At 37.1% G+C, this 24,966-nt stretch overlaps 1 protein-coding gene across 2 annotated transcripts in view; it reads right to left on the minus strand.

Moving 5' to 3' along the window:
• The window catches only part of WDR35 (WD repeat domain 35), a 42,935-nt gene that overhangs the window by 8,058 nt on the left and 9,911 nt on the right, over positions 1-24,966 (minus strand). For both annotated transcript variants that reach the window (XM_054194501.1, XM_054194500.1), the window contains exons 10-20: positions 23,131-23,316; positions 20,423-20,483; positions 11,156-11,300; positions 9,771-9,840; positions 8,967-9,020; positions 6,997-7,106; positions 5,202-5,412; positions 4,531-4,611; positions 4,262-4,398; positions 2,266-2,469; positions 236-382 (exon numbers count right to left, since the gene is read on the minus strand). In XM_054194501.1, coding sequence (XP_054050476.1) covers positions 236-382; positions 2,266-2,469; positions 4,262-4,398; positions 4,531-4,611; positions 5,202-5,412; positions 6,997-7,106; positions 8,967-9,020; positions 9,771-9,840; positions 11,156-11,300; positions 20,423-20,483; positions 23,131-23,316 — 1,406 coding nt within the window. The remainder of the gene's footprint in view (positions 1-235; positions 383-2,265; positions 2,470-4,261; positions 4,399-4,530; positions 4,612-5,201; positions 5,413-6,996; positions 7,107-8,966; positions 9,021-9,770; positions 9,841-11,155; positions 11,301-20,422; positions 20,484-23,130; positions 23,317-24,966) is intronic.

The following is a 24,966-nucleotide window of genomic DNA, read 5'->3' on the forward strand; positions in this document are numbered from 1 at the left end:
ACAAAACTGAGATGTTTATCACCTTCGCTCTTTAGTTGATAAACAGTCTCTGTTTAAAGATTTGTGCAGCGATGGAACCGTAAAGGTCCGAGCTAAATCTCATCATTCCAAAATTATTTCATGTATTGCGTCCTGACTTTCCTGATGTCTGTCCCTACTCATAAATTAAGTCTTGTCATCAGTTTTATCATTTCCCTTCTAATTTCCTTCTTACTTGGTCCTCTACAGAACATACCATTTCTGACGGTCTGCAAAATAATCTCCAATAGCATTGTGGGCTTGTTCAAGAAGGGCATCATCTGAATCACCTGAGCCAGTTTTCAATAGCTGCAATACTCGAAACCAATCTCCCAGTTTTATCCGTAGTCCAATGGCAAGATCCCTAATATAAACAGAAAATAGCAGGAAAAAGTCAAAGACAATAAAATTGCTATCAAAAATCTTGAGAAAAGCATCCAAAAGTATTTTCATAACCTACAACGCAGGGATCACAGTGATCCTGGATAGCTTGTTTACAATTTGAACAGTATTCCAGAAAAGCAAATACTCAGAGAGCTCACAGGTTACATCATACGTACGCACTTCCCTATTAGCCATACTCCTGTGTGAGGAGTTAATTAAGCAGCTGGTGAGAGAGTTGGACTGTGTCTCCTTCAGGTTTCCTCTTACTCTGTATACCATTCTTTATCTTACACTGCTGACTGCTACAATAGATGGCAGCAGCTGCAAAAGGCTAAAAGCAGAAGAGAGATGAGGGGAAAGGCCAAGGAGTGAGGAATATGAATAACAGACGCAAAAGCCGAGATGTAATAAAATGGATTTCAGAGACTTCTCTTTCTGATTCAAAATGACTTTGGATAAAGGAGAAAGGACTCAGAAGCAGTCTTTCCTTTTTATTATTCATGCATTCCTGTGACCTACCGTGTGTCTATCTGGCACGTTTTTCCCACCGTATAATTACTTCTGTACGAAGTAATAAAGAATTATTTTCTGCAGATGCATAGAAAATAAAGGGGAGAGATATATACACTTCTTTTAAAGATGCCCTAAACTTACAAGTGAGTTAAGGAAGGCAATACCAAGTCAGCGCAGACAGCTAAATAAGAGCATCTATCTAAAAAATTCAAAATTGTGTTTGAAAAAGCCTGATTTATGGTAGGTCCTTATCAAGATTTTTTCTAGTGGTGAGGAAACACATAAGGTCAATACAGAATTCCCATATTCTTGTAGCTGGGGAATAAGATGCTCTACTGCTGAAGAGACCCGTAAAAGAAAAGTAAGTCTTTGACTTCTGCAATCCTATAATGGCCAAATTTCTCTTCAGCCATGTGGAAAGGAACGTGCTATCTCTAAAAATCAGTGTTGCAGTGCGACTGAAGTGCCTGTGAGGCAGTCCACCTCTGCAATCCAGCATACTTCCATAGGCAAATTAATTATGTGCAAGAAAGTTTTCTATTACCAGGCTCTAACACGCATCTCTCCCCAGCTCCTGTCCTGCCCACCTCCTCCTTACTGGGGAAGAGGAAGGTTTCTCATTCTTACAGAATGAAAGAAGAAATATTTTTTTCCTCCCATCATTCCCTACTTTTTTTCATGGCTCCCATTAACCAAAGCTTAAAAATTTCACATACGCGTAAGTGATTCATGCTTCTCCATGTTTGACCACCACCTACAGGCTACATCGTACAACTGCTGCCTATTATTTCTCATTATCCTTTTCCAGTAAAGACAGTGCTCTAGCTAATTACTTAGTGTTAATTTATATTTCCCAGTAATGCTGTAATTTTGTTTTGTTTGTTTTCATTCCTGAGCAAAAATTCCAATAACTGGTCCACAATTTCATCCAGAGTCCTTTCTGTCTCTCCAAAGATTACAGTTCATTAAAAACTCTGTTGTTTGTATACGTAATTGGAAAGAATGTGTACTTGGCTACTAGCTGAGAGCAACAGTACATAAATTAAACATTAGTTAAGATTGTTTGTTTGTATTTTTGGAATCCCAGTTGAAACGCTGACAAAATACTTGCGAAAACATCTACGAAACACAGCACTACCTAGAGCAGCTGAGGTTTTGCGAACAGTTTTGAATGCGCTGATTTACATATAGAATTGGTTATCTGTGGATACAATAAAATTCTCTCCGTCTGAGCCTTTCCTGTCTTTCCAGAAACTGGTAAAGAGTCTTCAGTGCTAAAATAGCCATTCCTTATTAAAGCAGGCATTTTTTTTTTCTTTATTTGATGCTGAGATGACTAAATACAATTACCTTCTGTCCATATCCAGATACATTCTTTCAGCTTCTTCAAATCTGCTAAAATAGGCTGCCACTTCTGCTTGCTTCATTGACTCACTCTGCAGGTTGCCTAGACGCTTCACAAATTTAATACCTTGATAATCTTTGCAACGTACAAAAGCTTGTTCAGCAGTCTGGAGATCCAGCTTCTGAAGAGCAGCTTCAGCCAGGAGACGCCTGTGTGAAAAACAAACATGATAGATGGAAAAGCAACTATAAAGTAAATTAAATGAGGATCCATTTAATTAGTCATTATTTAAAGAAGACATCATTCAAGTTACTGCAATTGTATTGTTATTCAGTGGTACGACTGTCCCTAGTATGTTCTGTGATCTATCCAGTACTTGCTTAAGGAAAGACGTTCAAGTAGTTGCTAATATTCTTTTCAGCTGTTCAAATGGACACTGGCGTGGGAGGAATGGGCAGGGTTTGACTATTACAGTTGTCTGATGTGAAATGTGTTGCTGGTCTCAACGCAGTTCCATTCTACTTTCAGCCTTGATGGCAGCCTCAGTCTGAAGGCCTCCAACTAAATTGGTCATAAAGAATAAGTTATCCTTCCAATCCATCTGATGTTCTTGTCCGGTTGGGACAGCAGGCTGGGAGAGCAGGGCAGTTTGGGAAACCTTGTACTGGTACTGCCCCAGTGGTGAGTTCTGCAAATAGAGAATTTCTACCTTCAGGCCAACCTACATCCATCAGGTGCCTGAATGAACTCTAGAATTTTCTGCAAAAATAAGGCTAGGTAAATTTAGACTAGCTGACTGAAGTTGTGAAACAAAGTCAGTGCAGTAGGGTACTGACAAAACCAATATTATTATTGTTGTACTCAGTGACCTAAGCCAGTATCAGCTTAGTATTTTTGAATAAATTTGATGTTCGTACCACTTCAGCTGAAGTGCTCATCACTGACATCAGTGAAACCAAGAGAAAAACAATATAGCAAATTTAATCGATCTGTGACACAAATCATCCTGTTTGTTGTGTTCTAGCAGGAAGGGCACTGTCCCGTTCCGATCTAGAATACATTTGCTACGTATCCAGCACTTCTAATCCATCTCTTCTGTATAAATATGACACATCGTATGTTTACTTGCATAATGAAAATCAGGTTCATGGCAATTTTGCAGCGAGGTGAGCAGCATTTGACATTATTTTGTGATTTTACAATATAAAACTTTTACTGAGAGACAGACTTTCAAAACTAGTGATTTTATATTAAATAGTACTAGCAAAAAGCATGAACAACTTCAAACCTCAAAAAAACTTCAGCTAGTTCAAGACAGTAGTAAAAATGAAGACTCACGAAACTAACTCTTACCTTACATACTGAAACTAATAAAATTACAGTACTATTACAGAAACTTTCAACTAGATAGGAAAAAATGCTCTTTGGGACAAATTACAACATTCATAAAATCATGGAGTTCCAACTTAACAAGAGCCCTCTTTTTGGGGTTCAAGAACTAGGAGCCTGGGAAAGCACTGGCCCCAAGTTCTTTTTTAAGATGGCTACTGAGGAGTCTTGAGCACTTGCTCAGCATCTCCCAAAACATGAATTCTCAAATGCTCAGGAACGAAACCCCCACTTTTTTGCATTCTGGGAAATCGTAACACCACACAGCTTAAAAACTTCCCAAACACGCCATTTGCAAAAGGGGTGGGGAGCCAGGCTAGCAGGGGACTGCAAGGCTCTCTTGGGCCTTCCCTCAACGCTGTGATACTCCTTTGGAGGTGATTCAGCCCAACGCAGAGACGTTCTCGGTTAGAACAGCAGCCCTTCAGTTGTAGCTGAGCACTGGTACCTTTTTTCCCCTTCCCTTTTTCTTAAACAATTCTGTTTAAAGTCTATACTGCTTTGGCTGGTTTTGATTTGAGGTTTTATACTTTAACACTAGATCTGTCTGAACAGGAAAAGAATACAAAAGAACACAAATTTAAACACAGGTGGTTTATAAAGAGATTTTACCAAAGTCTGGGATGCGGATTGTCTTCTATGAATTGGGAAGATTCCTCAATGCCAACTTTTTCAATCAATGCTCGACTGTCTCGCAATGACCGAATCTCAAAATTGATGATGTAATCTTTGTTAGGATGTTCAGGATTCTAACAGAATGGATAAAGAAACATCATTTTCATTCCACGTCACCTTTATTTTCACCCAACATAGATATCTACTGTTCCAATCATTAAGACAGACACCAACTTTTCCTACAAAATAAAATTAATTATTCTTACCTTTAATATTTCATCCAGAAGAACAGATTTGATTTCTAAGTCTTCAAAGTTGCAAATATATCCAGAAGTTTGTATAGGTTCCTTAAAGTTAAATAAGTTACAAAGGAATGAACTTGCATTCTGTCTGATCAAACCCTAAACAAACGTCTTACGTATACATAAAGAGAATTTCTTCTTCTCCAAACAAGGATTTAGTTGCATTTCCAACAGGAAACAAATGCCAAAATCTTTAACGTTATTAACAATTCCATATACACAGACATAATTAAAAATCCTCATGTTTTCTATAACTGAATTATGAGAAGGAGATGAAGGAACACCTGCCAATATTTAGATTCAACTGAAACGTGTTTTACAAAAATCTTTACTAAAATTGCATCTATATTTTCCAAAGCATACAAAATATATGTTCCTGAAAACATCTCATACATTTAAGAAAAATATGACAGCATTTTTATTTTTCCAGGACTGATAGTTCATTTTACTAATTTGCTCCTAAACAACACTGACACATTAGAGCTGACAAGATTATGAGATTTCCAACAGCAAGTTTATTGTAATAAATACTTGTCTAATTGAACAATAAACACAAGAATAATACTGTCCAACATAAAGCCATTAACTTACGAGCGAATTTGTAAAATGAGTTGTTTACGTATATTAATATTTACCTCTGGATCCAAGTTTCTGAAAACATACATTCTTGTTTTCTCCATCATTGCAAACAAATCTGGATTATCTTTGGCCCATTTCATATCCCAGACATCTTTGCGTTCCAGTTTCAGCTGCTCACCTATCACCTGCTGTCCTGTACTGTCTACTACCCGTGTATCCAAGTTAAAGATCGTCAAAACACCTGAAAGGTCTATGATAGCAACACGACTACAGAAAAACAAAGGAAGAAAAAAAGACGACAGCTAAACAATACTATTCAAGGTTGTAAATCTGAAATATTTCCCTAAACTGGCACACGCAGGCCAAATTTCCCCTCTAATCTAATACCAGTATAATGCCATAGATTCAGCAAGATGCATGTATTCTCATTTATCTGCACAGCAGAGAGAGACCAGAGACATGGAAAGAAGTTTTTCATCTGCTCATACAGGATCTGGCCCTGCAGAGGTTCTGAAATATGCCCGTTTTTCATCTAGCATTTTGAAGATCCTTAGTACTTCAGATATCAACTTCAGTAAAGTGCAGGTTCTGCCCCTCACCAAACTTTTCTTGACAGAGCCTAGAATTAGCAACCGAACACAACTGTTTTTCATTATTTACTAGGAGGGAACGAAGCAGATTCTTAAATGAAAAAGTGCAGTGATGCAGACTGTTAATCTCTAAAAGAAGATTTCTTATATATCTACAAAGGGTATTCTTTATGTTTTTTTCCAGACAATATTAAGTGTAATCCAATTAATCTTTGAAGTCATTTAAAATATGGGGAAAATACAATTTCTAAAGGGTTACACGTGAAAGTCTCCAGTTACATAGGTCTTCAGTGAGTTATACTAGCCTGCATTTACTACAATGCCATTTTAAAAGCATTTCTAAATACTTAAAGATATTTTGACACCTGAAATACCTATTAAAGTTTCAAAGCCATTTAGAAAGTTAACTTCAAAACACTTATGTATCTCAGCCTTTTTCACCAGCACAATGTCATTTAAGAAGGAAACAGCTTGGGTTCAAAACAAAATTAACGCAACTCTGACTAGATCACATTGCCTTTTAAGTGAAGCAGTCTATTTTTGGTCTACACCTAAAAAGGTGAGCAATCTACATGTGCATTATGAATTTTGTTTAAAATTATGAAGTTATTTTGAAGTGATTAAAATTGTCTCACAAGTCCTCTTTAGTCAGAATATTCCTGCTTTTTCTACCAAGACTCTCACAGTCTCTCATGCAAAAAATAACTTGAGTAGAAAGCAACTTCAGTATTGGCACAGCTGAAGCTTAGGCAAACCAGTCTTGCTAGAAGCATTGCCCCCAGCTACAGGTTGTAACAATGGAAAATTAACATGGGATGAACAAAGTTTCCAGGCATTAGAAGGACACACAAATAGAAAGAAGCCTTAGAGATAAAATTTCAAGTTATGACATTACTTTGTCAATTCATGTCATGATCACAGGAAGCTCATGTTTGGTTCACCTAATAAAACAAAGATATTTTCACGTGTATGTTTCCTTAAACTCCCCCCCCCACACCCTAAAGAGTTTAAAATATAAGAGAGCTTTACTAACACAGTCTCTCCAAGCAATCTGATGACTGGCCAGACGTAATTAATTACTAATAAATAAATGGTTAAGCAAACATTAATAATAACTAAAATTAATAAATAGTTTATATTAAAGTAAAAATAATACATAATTGTTACAGAATCATAGAATTCACAGAATTAGTATTTTCACAAATTGTGGCGGTTTATTTTAAAGTCACAGACCCGTGTTAGAAGCAGATCTGTAACTTACCTGGAGTTGCAATTCAAAGACAGCTGATACGCACGACAGTTCAGGGTATACTTCTGTACTAGAGCAACGCTAGGAAGACTGTATCTCTGAATAGTGCCGGATTCTCTTCCCTAGAGAAAAGCAATGCTTGCTTACTGAGAGAATTTTTCCATCAATAAACTCTTAAAAAAGGTTTTATTTATATGCTGTCCTAGACAAAACAGATTTTGGGTAAGAAGCGGAGAGAGGGAATGTCATCACCCTAAAAATTACAAGTTCTGCTATTCAAACAAGGTACTTCCACAAGATGCTACAATTTACAGATCTGCTTAAATCAGGGATGTTAAAATGAAAAGCCATGCTCCACATTCAGCGCACAGAACAGTTCCAGGAGCCTGACAATTCCCCATGAACCTTCAGACATGGTCCACATAACAAAAAAGGAGAACAGTGAAAAGCTCCCTGTCCCACGCTGGTAAATCCACTCAAAGAGGGGATATGACAGTACCACCTCGGGTCTGAAAGCAGTACAGCTGCGTTCATGGAGTGCTGTCTGCATGCTAACAAGTCTCACCAATTACTTCAAGACTTGAGCTAGCTTTAGAAGTAAATGCTATAAAATATACTGGTTATCCAAAGGCTTGAGTAACAATAAACAAATCGAAGTACCAATGTGGTGTATCTTTATTTTGCCAAATGACGCTCCCGTGCCCTGTGTCAAGACACCATCAGGCCAACAGTCTAAGATGAGTTTGACATCCCTGGACTGAAACGATCCCTGCCACTATTTTCTCATGGTGTTTCCGTAGACTGAACAACGTATGTTATTTTACCTACTGTTTAACCCTTATGCTGGAAGTGAGTCGCTATTAAACTTTAAGGCAGTCCAAACTTTATTCCCTCTTTTTCTCCCTGAAAGCCACCCCTAAGATCCTCAGTATAAATCACCTTTCATCTTTGACTTTTTCATATCTGTATGCCCTATAAATTGGAAATCAAATTTGGTCAGAAGCGTTAGAAAATCTAACCAATTGTAATATGCATTCAGCTACAGCACATTTATCCAGATCTAGTCTGAAAGACATTTCCTCTCATTCCCTTCCTTTTAACTGAAGTCACTGATTAATTATCCTCTTAATTTAATTTTCTCACTCTTATTCTTCAAGCACGAACAGAATCCCACAGTCATCTACTAACCATCACACTTTATTCATTTGTGTTTTTTTTCCCCATGACCCACTGATTTTGTAAAATCCAGTCAAAGGATAGAACCAAAAAAAAAAAAAAAAAAAAAAATCACTGGAGTAGGAACATGGGAAAACATGAAGATCTTTCTTGGGAAGGTGGATAAAAAGAAGAAACAGTGCTATCTTTGTTCTGCTTGATTAGTTTGTTTTAAAGCCCACTGTATGTCTGTTCATCTAATGAGATCACTCTTTTTGGATCAGAAACAAAAAATGCACCATTTGATATAATACCTCATACATAATGCATTTGTATAATTCATAAATGTATTAATATGTATATAGCATACTACATGCATTTGAGATTATCTATCATCATACATTATACCATTAATATGGAAATAGCAAAACTTTGTAAATCTTTGTGCACGTACATGCAGCTTAGAAGAGACTTCCTAGAACTCAGATTACAGAATTAAGTCCTGACCTCGACATTATTAAACCCTACATATAAGTACTAACTCAGACAACTAGTCTGTACCTAAATTGTAAGCACTTAGTCAATAAGCCTTTAGTGAACTAGCCCTTAATGAATTAGAAAGAGTCTGGGTTAACAGAAGAACCTGGTAAAAAGTTATCTTTGAAGACATCTAGAAGGAGATTTCATCTAAGTTCATCTGTCTAATTTAGAACTTAGCATAATTTCAAATGCTTTGAAATTATGACTGCTTATGAAAACACTGCAGAAGAACCTCCTGCCTACAAGCACAAGAGGAAATTAGGAGTTATTTTAATCATGTAACTTACCACAAGTAGCATCTTATCAGATGCTGTTATCGCACAAATTGGATCTCTTGTTCCCTAAAAGTATACAAGTGGTATCAATAGCAGTTTTAATGCAACAGTAAGAATGCACTGCTAAAAAAAGAAGTTTGATTTAAATATATGAGAATCTTGCTAAGTATCCACATGAAAAGGGACTATCAAACCTTGTCAGTATACAGTAAATGGATGGTTTATGATATTAGTAGCCTTTGTTATGGGAATCATGACAATAGTAATACTAACAGCTTCCTTTCCTCTCCTGCCCCTCCTCCAGAAAAATAAGAAACACAAGAAGTAACAGGTGTTTAACAGAAAACACAAGAAAGCAACTATCCCTGACTTGTGAGGCTTGTAATTAATTTCAGGTATATTGGTAAGTACAAAAGCGAACATGCACATGCACGCATACACACACAAAGTGAAAAAGGCCCAAAGTACTAGAAAACATTACAAGGGTTATTGAGTTTCAACAAGCTTACGCTTTGTTGAAGTAAGGGGACTGGCTGCTCACCAGGACGACAGCAGGTGTCTACATACTGGACCCCAGAATATACTTTTTCTATGTTCCCTACAGTTTGGTGTATATTTCCAGTTATACATAATGACACAGTAACAACGCACTAACCAGACGGAAGAAAAATAACACTTATGTACAAAAGGTAGAAAAGAAAGTTTAAGTACGACCACTGCTACTAATGAAAAACTAGGAAAATAAATAAAGCAATGCCAACTACCCTTTCAAGCTACCAGTGACACCACAATGAACTAGTTAAAAACATCTCTCACTTCAATAGCTCTGCTGTAATCAAGGTGTCCATCGGCAGATCCTGAAGGGGTGTCATCAATATGATAAATCCTATTGAAAAGGAAAGTTAGAAGAAAAAGTGAGTCCAAAGAAAGAATCTTTTTTGACAGCATATAGTTATCTTCAGTCCTCAGAGAAGAAACCATTGCAATTGTAAAAGAATAAAAGCTATACCTGTTCTTATGTTCCAGTAGTACCCCCTTTGATAACCCTGTTTTGTATTGATATAAAGATATGGAACTTGCTTTCACTTTTATAGTCCCTGATGGTCTATTCCCTTATGATCTACAAACTTTCATTCTGCAACGAGAAGCTCCTGCAACCCATCAACCACCCCGACTGCCTCTTTTCAAACGTGCACTTCCATGTTTCCTTAGGCTCTTCTCCATACTTAGGAAGAGCATCACGTTCATATCCACAAAACGTATGCATTACTGTATTCAGTACTTCATCATAACTTCTCTTTTGCCTTAGAAAGTAGCATTAGGAAAGATTTTAGAATGCAAAAGTCATAGTTTATGCTGAATGACTCATAGTTTATGCTGAATGACAAGTATTTACTTTTTCAGTATCTCTGTCAAATTTACAATCTTGTCCAAGGCTCGGACATTCAGGTACTAGAATAACATAAGTTATTACATCATGTACAAATAATTACTCATTATTATGGATATATATAGTGACAGGAGATGGTACATTTATAGAAAGATCCTATAGCGTCTCTATGGAAAAAAACATACACAAAAGAAAATCCTAACAAAGTTGCAAGCTTGTGGAGGTGTCAGAAAAAGACAGAAAAGTTAATGCCATTAATGAACACCTGGGAAGGAAATGTTTTGGAGGCAAGATGATGTTGACTTTGGCTTGTTTAGTTTGAGAGGATAAAAGTCCCTGCGGGATTAGACATCAAAGATACAATCAGATACAAGTGTATTTAGAGAAGAACTAGCTGGATGGACTAGGTCCTTAACAGCCACTGACGCACAAGAAGCAGTTAAAGTTAGCAGAGGGAATACAGGTGCCTAGAGAGTAAGAGTCTGGAGGAGAAAAAGGGGAGGAGGAAAAAAAGGCATCAAGACAGACAACTCTGTAAGGGAAGCACACAGTGAGCAAATGGAAACACTGAACAGGAGCTAATCCAAAAAAGTCTAAGAGATTTGGATAACAAACACACATTTGTTATGAAAAACTATTCTTTAGTATTTAATCTTACAGGCCTGCAAGTCAACAAATCTGAGTAGAAAAATGAGAAGACAAGAGTTCATATTTTAGGCATGGGGGAATCCACCTTTATCAATGATGCCAATCCACCTTTATCAACGATACCAATGCAAAGGAAGAAAAATGACAAAGCTTGAAGACAAACCTTTCCCTGCCTTCTTTTCTGGTCCGTGCTACCTGATTGATTTCCACTGCTGTGAGCTTCTTGGCCACACGATATTGCCAGATGTAAAACGCTTCTTTTGAAGCTGCTATCACATGCGTTTTGGTCATTGTGACAAACAATGGTCCTGTTACGAAACCCAAATAGTTGTGAAATTAGTGTGGCAAGTATTGGACTAGATGCTAATTCGTAAACTTTTTCCCAGACGGATGAAACCGTATCTCCATAGATTAAAGGCAAAAAACCAACCAAACAAACAAGAAAATCCACACCACACAATCTAGCAGCAGTTTTCATTAATTGAAAATAAATTTCTCTGGGGCCTTGTGGCCTTGTTCAGAAGAACAGAGAACTTCTTTACAAGTTCTGATTTTAAAATCAATACTTTTCTCCCCATTATTTCAGCAAATTGCTATACAGTAATGCAGAAGACATCAAATACATATAGACAAGTTTTCAGGTTAATGACCAGTTCAGGAATATCTCAAATCTCTAAAAAGACCTATTAAAAAAACTCCCTATCTGACATCTTTGTAATTATTCAAATATAAGTAAAAGGAAGATTACTCAAAAGTTGACAGTCGAGAAGAGATTCTTTGATTAGCACCACTTAAAAACAATCAACAAGTTTTGGAGTCAGACAAGACCTAGAAACGTTGTTTGTATCTTAGTTAATAGCTGGGCCAAATAACAGTTCTTTATCTGCATGGCAGCAAATTAAAAATTTAGCAAAGCATGCCCTTAGTCTTACTTTATTGCACCCAAAGATCCCAGTGTAGGAAGGCAGGACATTTTCTTTACTTTAGCCCTAAGTCCATTTAGAAGATGTGGATAAATTGAGTATCTCATTCCTGCTGTCAATGTTCAGTGAACACAGAAAAAAACCAATAAGTGTACTCAAACAATTACGTTATTCTTTATAATACACTGTCTTGACTGTATTGTGGCTCTTTTTTCCTTTTACAATCCTTTGTTTCATCTTTCTGAAAACCAGTGAATGCACATAAAAAGGCATAGAAAAATGTGGAAACCTATTAAGTAAATCCCCCAATATCTTCAAATTCTACAAGTAAATCAGCATGCTACCAGACAAAACAGGCAAAGTCAGAAGAATTGTGTAGCCCAGCCTGTTAGCGAAACACTGACTCATACAGATAACACGCTGTGAGCACAAAATCTTTTACAGAGAATCTCAATTTTTTGGTATTTTAGCACAGAACAGAACTCTGGAGGGAGCTATAAGCCTGCCATAACGAGAACCAGTGCTTCCGCAGACAGATGGGGAAAGACTAGTTGAACAGATTTTATTTCTTTGAAACCAAGAGGATTATATAAGCTACCTGATGGCTCTAGAATACTTTTTAGTATAAATGTAAATACTGGATAAGAAGGCTTAGTGATGATGCTTAACATGTGAGCAGCACAGTTGTTTACATTATATGCAACTCGGTGTATTTCATATACTTATATCACATTTATTTCAATAATTAGTCACATACAACTGAAGGATACAGTCGCATCCATTTCATTAACAGCATTAGTAAATTCTATGTATTTGCTCTGGTTTTTTATCGCCTTGTAGCTGTACATGCCGTAACAGTCAATGGTTTTATCCTTTAAAACTGAAACATGAGAATCTCCTGACCTGTGAGGAAATAAGGTTTCCTCTTGCTAAAATCACGAAATTTTACTACTATTATATTTGGACTCAGCTTAGTCCACATTTAAACACTTTACTCCGAGACAACGCTGAACCAGGCCCACATCTGAAAGTCATAAGCATTCCTCAGACTCACCAGGTGACTCCCCATCTGACCTACAGCTTCCATGGAGCCTAAACTTACTCATTTGTGCACACCTCGAAGTACCCCAATCTGGGAAAAAAGGACGTTCACACAAGCTCTGTTGTGATCCAGAAACAAGATGGCAACGCATCTATGCTTTATCCAAAGGATTACAATCAATTAGGCATTTTATGGACATGCCTAAGACTTAAACTGATCATTGCTGTCAAAAACACGCCACACACCAACCCCCGACACATCTTCCTGCCACTTCTTTTATATCAGCTTTAGCAGTAGCTTGACCACAGACTAAGTTGGATCAGTTCACTCATCTAACTGACCTCAAAATTAAATAAATAAAGATTAGTTTAAGTTGGATTAAAGAGAAAATCACAAATGTTGGAGAGGGCAGGAATGAGCAGCCAGCATGGAGGGCAGGGCCTTCCCGTCTTTGCAACAGCAGGCTAAACGATGATTGGATTGAAGCCAAATGTGAAATTGCAGGAAGAGGGATACACAGCACACAGGCATAATCATCAGGATCAGATCCATTCAAAAATCACATCCAGAAGAGTGTATCTATATGTGGGAACCAATGCTTTTATAAAATTGCCTATATAGCTTAAAGAATTGCATAAAAGTAGGACATAAGGGATTTTTTTTTTTTTTCTAGAATTGCTTTAGCATTTTATACTGGACAGTCATTAAACAAGCAAACACACACAAAAAAAATACAAACAGAAAATCTGTGGAAAAAGAAACTAAAATCCAAGGCGAGACTGGACATTAGGAAGCATTTCTTTACCAAGAGGGTGGTCAAACACTGGAACAGGCTTCCTAGAGAGGTGGTCGATGCCCCAAGTCTGTCAGTGTTTTAAGAGGCATTTTGACAAGGCCCTTAATACCATGCTTTAATTTCTGGTCAGCCCTGAAGTGGTCAGGCAGTTGGACTAGATGATCACTGTAGGTCCCTTCCAACTGAACTATTCCATTCACTTCTATTCCCCCTTCTCACCTCAAAGCATTAATCATTGGGCTACACTCTGCTCCTAAAATGCTTTCCTTCTTGGCTCCATAACAGCGTAACTTCCACACAAGGAAAGAATGCCCCAGTCTGGGCTGATGCTGGGGCAGAGAAGGAAGGGATTTGTCCTTTCCTGGGAAAGGAAAGACGCTCATTTCAATCCGTTCAGGCTAAGGAAGATCTAGAATCCCTTTCTAGGCAGCTCGTTTAACTAAAGTTTCCTTTAGCATAGGGAAGCATTATCATCTTATACAGTGGCCTTGATTTTAGCAGCAATTGTTGCTCACTTGGGCATCAGTGCCCTTCAAAGAATTTATGCTCCGATTATTCAGCAGACAGAAGAGCAAGCACCTTAAGTCAGGAGGAGGCAAGAGATTCAGACACTGCTCTGCTCAGCATTTCCACCGCAGAGCAGCTTTCCAGGCTAAACATGTGGACTTCTTAGATTGTCTAGCTCTTCTCACTGATTTTGCAGAGAGCTAAGTGCAGTATTAACGTCTTAATACTTAATTTTCAGACCTTGAAAATATGCATGGAAAGCATTTAAACAGGTGCCTTACTCTTCAGTGATCAAATATTGAAAAGGTTTGAATATACCATCCCACCAAAATAACATGTGAAACAACTGCCCTTTAAGTTTTCTCTGGCCCTTCTTTCTCTTCTCACCTAATTTCTCTTCACTGTTCCTTCATACAACCTCCTCCCTGAAGGGGAGAAACTTTATGTCTTAAATATCCAGGAATCCTGAAAAACCTTCTGCAATGTCTGTATTTCATCCACACTCACTCCATCCTACTTCAAAACAGTTAGAAAACACCTGGTTTCATGTCTAATCTTCTTTTAAAAAAATAGTAGATGGAAAACAAACTTGATGCATGACTGTATTACTTCACCGCATGAAAAAGCTGAGGCACTTTCTAGTATATGAAATAGGATATACACACACGAGAGAGACAAGTGATCCCACCTAAAGCTGATGGAAAGGAAGCAATCTGACAGACAGACACAAGACTAAACTGTTGTTTTCATACAAACCTATTACAGGCTGTTCCTGAGAAACTGGGACAAACTTAGTCTGATCAATAACATCTACCTAATTTTAGAGCTTGATTCAAATGTCTCTAAAAGTGTTAGCTCATAAACAGAAGAAAGAATCAGAGAGCAGCAGGGACCACTGAACTGCACATGGGACACCTCACGAATGACCACAGTTCACAGAACATGAAGAAATACTAGAAATCAGTTATATTTTACTTCAAAATGATCATGTTTCAGTAACAGCAATTCAAGTGCTGTTTCACATGCAATTCAGTCATCCTTGTGAAGGCGTCCAGGAGGGAGGCGAGACACCTAGGCATGACTCCAGCACTGTGTCTTTAATCTACCTGTATGTTGATCAGGCTGTTGTATTCATTTCACTGGGCGTTAGGACACATGTGAAAGATAACACTTCACTATGTCAGTGCTCCTAAGCGCATGTAAGAAGATGATATAATCCAGCCTGAGTGACATTTTCTTAGCAGATACCATCTGTTGTGTTTCCACTAAAAAGATATTATATAACAAGATATTTAGCCTTCTGTAGTTTATATTTAGTTATTCATGACAAGGATTTTGACAGAAAGCCTGTGAGCCTGTGAAAACAGAAGAAACTGTGTTGGTTAATTTCTGTACCCTAGTAGGATGGAACATAATAATGCTAGACAATGGAGAAGAGATTAATTTATGAGCTAGCAAACACTAGCTATTGTGAAGGACCCTAAAAACAAGGCACAGGAAGCACAGGAAGAAAAATGCCCTCGGACAAAATAAAGAGCAACATGAGGAAGAGCTTCAAGGCGTAACCATCCATCAATATCTACAGAAAGTTGAAGTGATGGCCCTTCACCATATAATGACTGATTAATCCTTTTTTGCCATCATTAGCAGAGGCAAGCATTAGAAAGCTAATGACATAATTAAAAATTCAATGGAATAAAGAGAATAAGCATTTTTTTGAGCCCTTCTTAAACTATTGGCTCAGAGCCCTACAACGTAAGATTTGCATGTCCTGGGGGTAAATCAAACATTGTGCACTGTCACAATTACTTTTTCATTAGGAGATTAATAGCACTCTGTTGAAACAATTTTATAGTGTTATAAATTCACAATTTGTACAACTTGTGCCTTAATGCACATTCACAGATGCATTATTCAAATGCCCCAGCAGCTACTTAGCATCCCTAGATTAGCAATCTTCTTTCTCCACTATCAATTTCCACCAGGTCAAAGCCAAAGAGACCCGCGGGGCACCAAAGTCTCAAGGAAGAGCAAAATCTTTACGCTCAGTAGAGCGCCAGGTGATTGCTATTCCAACAAGGGGCAGACTGGTAAAAAACAAAGATATTGTGTGTTCAATTTGCAGTAATTACAGCCAGTCAAAAAATATAGTTCAGACTCACGGCAGTCAGGAGTGCCCACTTAACAACAGGCAGGAGCACACGGATAGCGAGTCGTCTGTTGAGAAACATCCTACTACAAGAGAAGGCATTTTTCATAAGCATTAATGAAAATCAAATAAAGTAACAACCTAAGTGGTTCTAAATGCCATCTTTCAGAGTATTTTAAAAGTCCAAAACAAGAGCTCAAAATAAAAATTACCTAAGCAACTTACTTTCTGGACAGAACTCAATGCAGCAATTCATCACTTCAGTAAAAGAGAATAGCCTGAAAAACTGTTTTGGTACAAAGAAGAAAAAGAATTTCACAGACAGGTAAGATATTTTTCAGAAGTCAATAACACTCCAATTATCTTGCATAAGAGATACGTTTGTGCTGCTTATATCTTAAACTATTAATGATTACACTCCCTGGATAACTGTTTTAAAGCTGATTTTTTTCATTTATAAACAGGACACAGGTAATGATTTTTGATGCGCTAACTGGAATCTTAAAAGAACTTACAGAAAGGTCTTCTGCCTTTAAGGTTTTACAAGGTCTTCTCTCTCTCTGTTGACCTCAGCAAGGCCAGCCAGCTGCTGAAGTTCAGCACCCTGTCAAACTGGAACAATTATACTTTCTACTGCCAAGAAGCTCCAGCTGTGACAAACAGCATGATACACTGTCTGTTAAGACCTTGACTATGTACAAGTGTCTACACCTCACACAAAATGACCTTATGTTATAAATATTTCAGGTTGTTCTAAGAAGTTGTACTTTCAAAGGTTACGAAAAAAGGAAAGCAACTATGATAAAACCAGTGCAACGTGTTCCACAAGTGTTGCATTTATAGGCATTTGCTTTTCACTTTCATCTCCAATCCCTTCTGTAAGTTTGGTGGGCTAACTTTAAAGGAGTCTTAGAGGATGCATATATTAAAAAAAAAAAAAAAAGTTGACTCTCTGGCTGTGTTTACTACACAGCAATGAAAGACTTGCTTGTTATGTTTGAACCGCTGAGACTACAGAAATTTTTCAGGACTCAAAAATGCAAATATTCCTAACCTCAAGTATTTGCCTGTTTATGAGGTTGAAGGCTATAATACTGAACATTTTTACAGATGAACTCACACTAGGAAAGAATATTTTAAATCTATGCACTAAACTGATCCTCTGACACTGGAGGCAACAAAAGCAGGCTGCAGAAAGCTTACTTAAACTAAAGGAAGAGAAGCTTTTTCCAGATTGTTTAATCTCTTCAGCACAATTCAAATACAGTTGGAACAACAACAGCATTTTTCAATTAAACAGCATTTCTTTTTAACTGTTTTCAGTCACTGGAGAAGATTCTTTTCTTGTGTACAGACAGCTGTAGGAGGTGGGTTGTAATGGGGGAATCATAAACCGATACCTTTGTTTAAAACGTAAATAAATAGAACTATTGCAGATAGATTTAGAAAGCTCACATAAACAGAACACTAGAAAAATGCAAAGAAAAAAAGTTTAAGTGCAGTTCGAGGTGTACATGCAAAGCTAATTTTGACCGTTTGAGTGGGATTCATCTCACTTAATTTTAGACATCTCTGACAGAGATGGTTGGCCTGGGCTCCTTTGTACCCAATGCAGAGCAAAAAGACCCCTTTCAGGAATGATTCACAGAACTTATTTTAGATGTCAACTGTAGAAATGAGATGAAATACTCCCTGTAAGTCCCCAAATCCTCCTCCCACCGCCCCAATCCCACCTGTCAAGTTCAGGAGGCTAGTAGGCACATACAGTGTAGACATCTGATCAGGAGCGGGGACGGGACAGAGGGGACACAACAGACACCCCACCCACACCACTACCACCCACCACATCATCTTCCTTCAGTGCTCAGTTTTGGTTTGGGCTTTTTCCCCTCCATCCATTGTAAAATTCTAGGTGTTGAATTTTCTGGGCACTTTATTCCTTAAGATTCTGATGTGCCACCCTCATTGTAAAAGGTGGCAAAACCTCCATCAAACTGACATAAACAGAAATTATGAGAATGAAAAGCACCACAATATTTCACACATAATCCATAGGACAAAGAAGACAAACTCATTCATCGGAGCAGGATACTCTTCATTTCAATTATGATATACAATATAGGGCATGAATTTCACAATATGTATTTGACTCACATCTGATTTCCTCCTGCTATCACTGAAAAACTGAACAATGTTAGAACACGACACTTAAACTTAGTTAATATATAATAAAACTGTTTAGTAGCACTGGTTGAGGAAAATAAACATATTTATGGTTTCAACTATTTCTAGTCTTTGGTTTATTTTTTTTTCTACCTATATTCTTCTGTGAATTGTTACATTCTTGTCTTACAGTTCTGTTCTTTACTTTCCTCATCATTTCTATCCTAGAAGAACTTTGCTAGACACTTTCCCTATCTATTTTATCAGACAGAATGGCTGTTTGTTTATCATTTAATACTACCACCAAGTAATAGCACTATGGCTTGGAACTAATTTCTCTAATGAGATTAACTTTGACAGAAGAGCTACTTTTTTGCAGAGAGAATAAAACAATGGCTGTAGGAGGCAATTTACATTGAAAAAAGTTCATGAGGTTTCTTGTCATAATAGCTACGTGTCTTTTTGGCACAGGTAGGGAAAAGAATTTGGTTTGGTTTGTTTAAAAATTAAACCTAATTTCTGCAGAATCAGGGCGTGTATGTTCCAAAGCTGTATCCACATATTAGGTAGACACTTTTACATTAATAAAATAAGTGGGGGGGAATTCTTCCAGGTTTACAGTAAGCAATCCGGTTTTATCCATAACCTGCTCCATCATTTTAGCTAAGAGGTTCTAAAAATAACTATGTACTTTTCATTTAAATAACTATAGTCTCCTCTCTCATTCAAAAGCAAATAAATATTTTTGCTAAAACTTCATTACAAATGATTTAGCCTTTCAACAAAACAGAGAAGTTAATCAAAGAATAAAGCTTCAAAAAGAAAACTGCAAGTGGGGTTCACAGTGTCTATTCCGAATCCAAATTCAGATCTATTTGGATACCAAACCAAAAATAAAGCAAAAACCAGAACAAAAGTGGATTAATTAATCAAAAAGCTGATTATCAGTTTGTCTGCACTTCCCTCATCTGTTTGAATGGGGGGGAAAAAAATAAATCAATTATATTTACTCTCTAACAAAAATCCCAGCAAATAGTGGTTTGCAATTACTTGGCAGTGTTCTGTACCGCACCTACGGCAAACAAGCAGTAGGGAAAGGCTGGAATTCAGATCTATTTAGGATTTGGGGGTATTTTCATACTTCTGTTATAATCCACTGATTTATTTTTTTTATTTGATTTTTAATTTATAATCTGAAACTATTTAGATAAAACAATTGTGAGGGAGATAATAAGGAAAAGATACTACCAACACTGAAATAAGAGAAATTGATCTTTAAGATATTTGGGAAGCAGCAATATGTTATTTTTAAATGAAAGTCCAGATCAGACTATTTCAATTGCTCTGAGAAACAGGGCCCTCTTCAAAAAAAGTACATTTTCTTAAAAAAGGAGTTGAATTGCCACTGTTGTGAAGGAAAACCTGAATGACCAAGAACACCCATTAAAAAAAAAAAAAAGGAAAAGTAACAAATTTAAAAAATTCTATTGTAAATAGTTTGCATTAACTGGAAGAATCAGTTTAAATTTAGCCAGTTTTTACAAGGAACAGGACTGGTTTTACAAACCACTATTTTTATTAACAGAGTAATCAATAGGTCACTACCAACAATTACAGTTCACAACCTGGGAACCCCCGATTACATGTTTATCACATTTAGGGAGAGTCCAAATAGAAGTAAGAAGCCAATATAAAACCAAGCACATATAGAACAGAGAATCACAACATTTGGATGCAAGGGGTGTTACCACACAGCAACTGTTTCATTGAACAACAGACTTGCAGAAGAAATTTATTATAAAAATCAGGAAAAAAAACCCAACAGAATAAGACTATTGCAAGTTGCTTACCAATATCAATATATTTTGGGTCCAAGGGAGTGCCAATAGAATTGCAGAGAACCAGCACGTACTGTATGGAAATAAAAGCAAGTGTCATTATTACCACATTTTTTTGTAAATTAGTAAGCTGTACAAGGTTTTCTGTGAAGGTGTATCTCATAACCCACATTTCGCACAATCTAATGCTGATCAGGAACAGAAAACAGAGGGACTGTGACTGCAGTAAATATAAAGCAGCATAAGCATGAGAAAAGACATATTTGCCAATTAGCATTATAAAAAAAGCCAAGCACAAAACAGGAAAATGACCAGCTGTTTAATAAAGTGAAGGAGCAAATCAACCAGACAAAAAAAATACAGTATGCAGGATGTGGCACCAGCAGGGTCCACAGATAACTCAACTCTCGCTTAACCGTTCATGCAAAGGATAATCTAATAAACTGCATCAGACCCCCTTTGCTAGCTCCCAGAAAGGCTACAATGTGGGGAGAATTGTGAATAAGGCTATCCCTCTGCCCTGCAGTATCACACATACTACAAAACCGATGAGTTTCTTTAGTTTTGCCCTTCTTGTAATCCTGCTCAGGAAGGCTTTGATAGCACAGGTACCTCAGACTGGTCTGTTAAACGCAGGTCTGTTAAACGCAGGAAGACGCAAATAAATAAAAATTGACCTATACACCAATGCTTCATTGTTGTTGCTGATGCATTTATTTTTCCAGACCTAAATCAAGGATTAAATAGCTTTATGATGATTTCACAAGGAAATAAGGATGTCTTGAGAGAGAAGTGTGGAAATTAAGTGGCAACTTTCACTGTAGAGTCTTTAGATTTAAAAAAAAACTGCTGCCAAAACTTGACTCACCTAAAAGCTGTTATCCTGACTCTCCAGGAAATGGAAGACAATTAATAGATAATTAATTCTGCATAGCTCTTTCACCTCCTGAACAATTCATGTAATCGTGGTAGCAGACTACAGCAACTGTATAGCCTACCCCTTTAAACTGACAGATTGACAGCTTATTAAGCACATGAGAATGGCAGAATTTAGGGTTTCAACTGCTGTATGAACTTCCTCCTTTCAAAGAAAAAGATCTGAACAAGGATTTCTTTTCATTAAATAATTCATTTTTCTGTTCTGCCACCATGAAACACCTCTCAAAAATAGTATTTTTATTTCTTTATTCATGAGTTAAACTTTCCACCAGCATTCTTAAATTTCCCTTTTCCAAAAAAATATGTTGAGCCTCCAACTCTGTAGGAAACCACACCTGGCTTTTTAAACTATACATTGTTTGTTTCCATTATGTTTCTATTAATTCTTCTCTGGTAAATTATCCCACCATTCACTCTTTAATCAATTTCTCTTTTATGCCCTTTTTACTTATTTCTGAGACTCTACGTCAGTAGATCAGAGACTGCCAAGGGGTGATGGAGTAAGGGTATCCGAGGCAGAGGCTGCATGAGCTGCACAGGCTGGTGCTGGGACAAGGGAGTTTGCATTGTCCGATTTGATCAAAGCAGAAAGCTCAAGCCTTGCTATCGGTATCAAGTTCTTCGTAACTACTGACATTCACATACACTTGCAATACTTTTAAACGGTTCCTGCTGAAATTACTCTTTTTTTGCCCCATCAGTTATTGCTGTACATTTTGCCATCTTGAAATCACAATTCTAATGACCCAAATCTATTGCAAAACAAATCTGTTTTTCAGAAAGCAACTCTAATGAACTGCTACCCAAAGGATAAGCTTGTGCACTTCATTTCCTAAAAGCTGACCCCCCACAATGTTAATTACTACACTGGAACCATCTCGAAAGAACTGAAAGATGCTTATTATCTGTAATTTTCAGATGCTAAAATTAAATCTCTTATTTATGCTCAAGAAAGTTACACTAAGTCCCTCCCCTGCTTGTTTGCTCTTTTAAAAATACAACCCAGAAAAATCTCATTTTATTGCACTGAATTTCACCAAAAAGTTTGGGCCATGTGTATTGTACTGTATTTCCAATCCCTATGACAGTACACCATTTATTGCACAATCAAGCAAAACAGCGCTAAAGCATTTTTTTTTTACCGTTGCACCAATTGACTCCATCTCATGCTCCTCCTTTGTAAGCAATGTACAAGTGATGCAGAAAATAATTCAGAAGTGAAAGCAGTAAGAAAAACCATGTAACAGTTGGCATCATGCTAACCAGACACACATTAACCAAAGGATACATTTATCGTATGGTATCATTTCTCATATCATTTATCAAAATAAATAAACAAACAAATGGAGTGCTTTGTAGTAACGTGATTTATATAACCTTAAAAATTCCCCTTTTTTTCTCCACTTCTGACTGATTAAATATTCGTTACCATTCTGATGCTCTCCTGCTTTTAGCTCCTCTTTGGAAAACTGTTCTAAATATTACTAAAGAAACATTAATCTTGAAGGCTGCAGTTTTCATTAAGTTGCTAATGGCTACAAGTAGTTACAATATAGAGCCAGATAATCGGTTACGCAAATTTTTGCTATTACTTTTCTGCTTGTTGGGGTTCTTTGTTTTTAAACGCTGAGCCCACTGAAGTGCCATTCTGTCAAATGACAACTGAGTGACACACTCTGAGACAGATTCAGAATTTTATTAGAATTTCATCTTATTCTGGCTGTAAAGCACTGACACGTGGAACAGAGCATTTCAAGCGAAAACTAAAAGCAAAACTTTACCTGAGGTTGATTTTCATCTGCTTTAGTTGCTAAAACACAGAAGTCTCCATAAGTTGTTATGGAAATCAAGCTCTTGACATATTTCACATACTTCTCATTGTTTTTTGTGTCCCAAAAGACTACGCAGTATTCCGGACGATCAGGTCGGGTATACGCATAAACAACTGTATTGGAGCAGTAACCCCACTGCCAAGAGAGACAATTTTGATAAAACCTATCAGAAATTATAAGAATTCAATAATAAATTGTTCACAGCTATGAAAGAAAGTGTTTATTTCATATACACAATCAGCATTCAATATTCTTTACCTGTCAAGTGATGAACGTACGTATTAAAAGTATGTCAACATAGCTCTGGTAGTAAGTTATTTGCATAATATTAAACTGGCAAAAAAAGCCTTCCCATCATGCAGAATAACCTATCACAATCAGAACTGGAGAATCAACCCCAAAATGTGACAAGATCTCCCTTCCCCTTGTTTCTTCCTTGTTCAGTGGGTCTACAGAAATATCCACTGCGAAGATGGTTTTTGCCATGAAGGCGCTTCCTCTGTGACTATTGATGTGGAAACCCAAAGTTCATTTCCCAAGGGAAATACAATAAACACCTCAACCAGTGCAACTCCTGGACCAGACAAAAATGACCAATTGTATTAGAGCACTAGAGTAACTCACATCATCTCTTCCATATTAGTAACTCCCTTCCCCCTGGAAGTATATAATTATTCATGTAACAAGTAGGAGAAAGGGCTAAAAGGCCCTTGAAGAAATGGAATATCCAAACACTGTAAAAATCACGAAGATGTATTTTACTGCATTCAACTGATTTAAATTATAGAAATTAATAATGAAAACACTGTCTAACACAGCCGAATCAGAAAATATCTCAGCAAGAAGGTGAAGCTGACAAACAAATGAGATATAAAACAAACCACTTAAGGATGATGATGCAATTGTAGAAAAAAATAATAGAATTCTCTGCATCAGCATTTACTAGAAAAGAGGAGAAAGCTTGTTAGAGTGCTTGCCAGAAGGGTTCCCACACTCTACAAGAAATGAAAGCAAGACGATAAACTAAAGAATCAGCAAAAGAACTTTTAGAATAGATGTATAAACTGAATGGTAATAAATTGTCAGAACCCAATGGTTTTCACTGAAGTTCTATGGGAATTCAAACACAATGCTCTGGAGTTTAGCCAGAGGAACAGGAATTAGCAGATGTAAAAAGTGTTATGATTCTGGGAATCACAAATCAGTAAATCCAGCTTTCACACAATCACAGAATGGTTCAGGTTGGAAGGGACCTTAAAGATCATCTAGTTCCAACCCCCCTGCCATGGGCAAGGACACCTCCCACTAGACCAGGCTGCTCAAAGCCTCATCCAGCCTTATATAATAAATAATGGAATTAGATGGACATGGATAAACACAACACACTGGAGAGCCATCGTATTTTTAGCCCTGGAAGTTTTACCTCCTTCATTTATTATTATTTATTACCTACCAGAGAGGCAACAGATATGCAAATTAACATGACCTGACTGATATGATCTACTTGGATTTTCAAGAAAATGAAGCTCATTTTGGATACAGGAAGAAAAATAAAAGCATTGGAATAAAGGTAGTTTTTGACAAGTGAGAGCACTACCCACAGGATCCTTCCCACAGATGCAAACTGGAACTTAAAATGTATATGGAAATGTATATGAAAGGAGTAAGTTATGAGGTAACAAGTCAGTAAACTGTAAATCATGTCTGTCAGTTCTACAGCTGATTTCAAGAAGTGGCAAAGGACCCCAGACAGCTGGATAATGAGAAAATAAAGTGAAATACAAT

The sequence above is a fragment of the Rissa tridactyla genome, chromosome 3, assembly GCF_028500815.1.
Source record: "Rissa tridactyla isolate bRisTri1 chromosome 3, bRisTri1.patW.cur.20221130, whole genome shotgun sequence".
NCBI classification, from domain to species: Eukaryota; Metazoa; Chordata; class Aves; order Charadriiformes; family Laridae; genus Rissa; species Rissa tridactyla.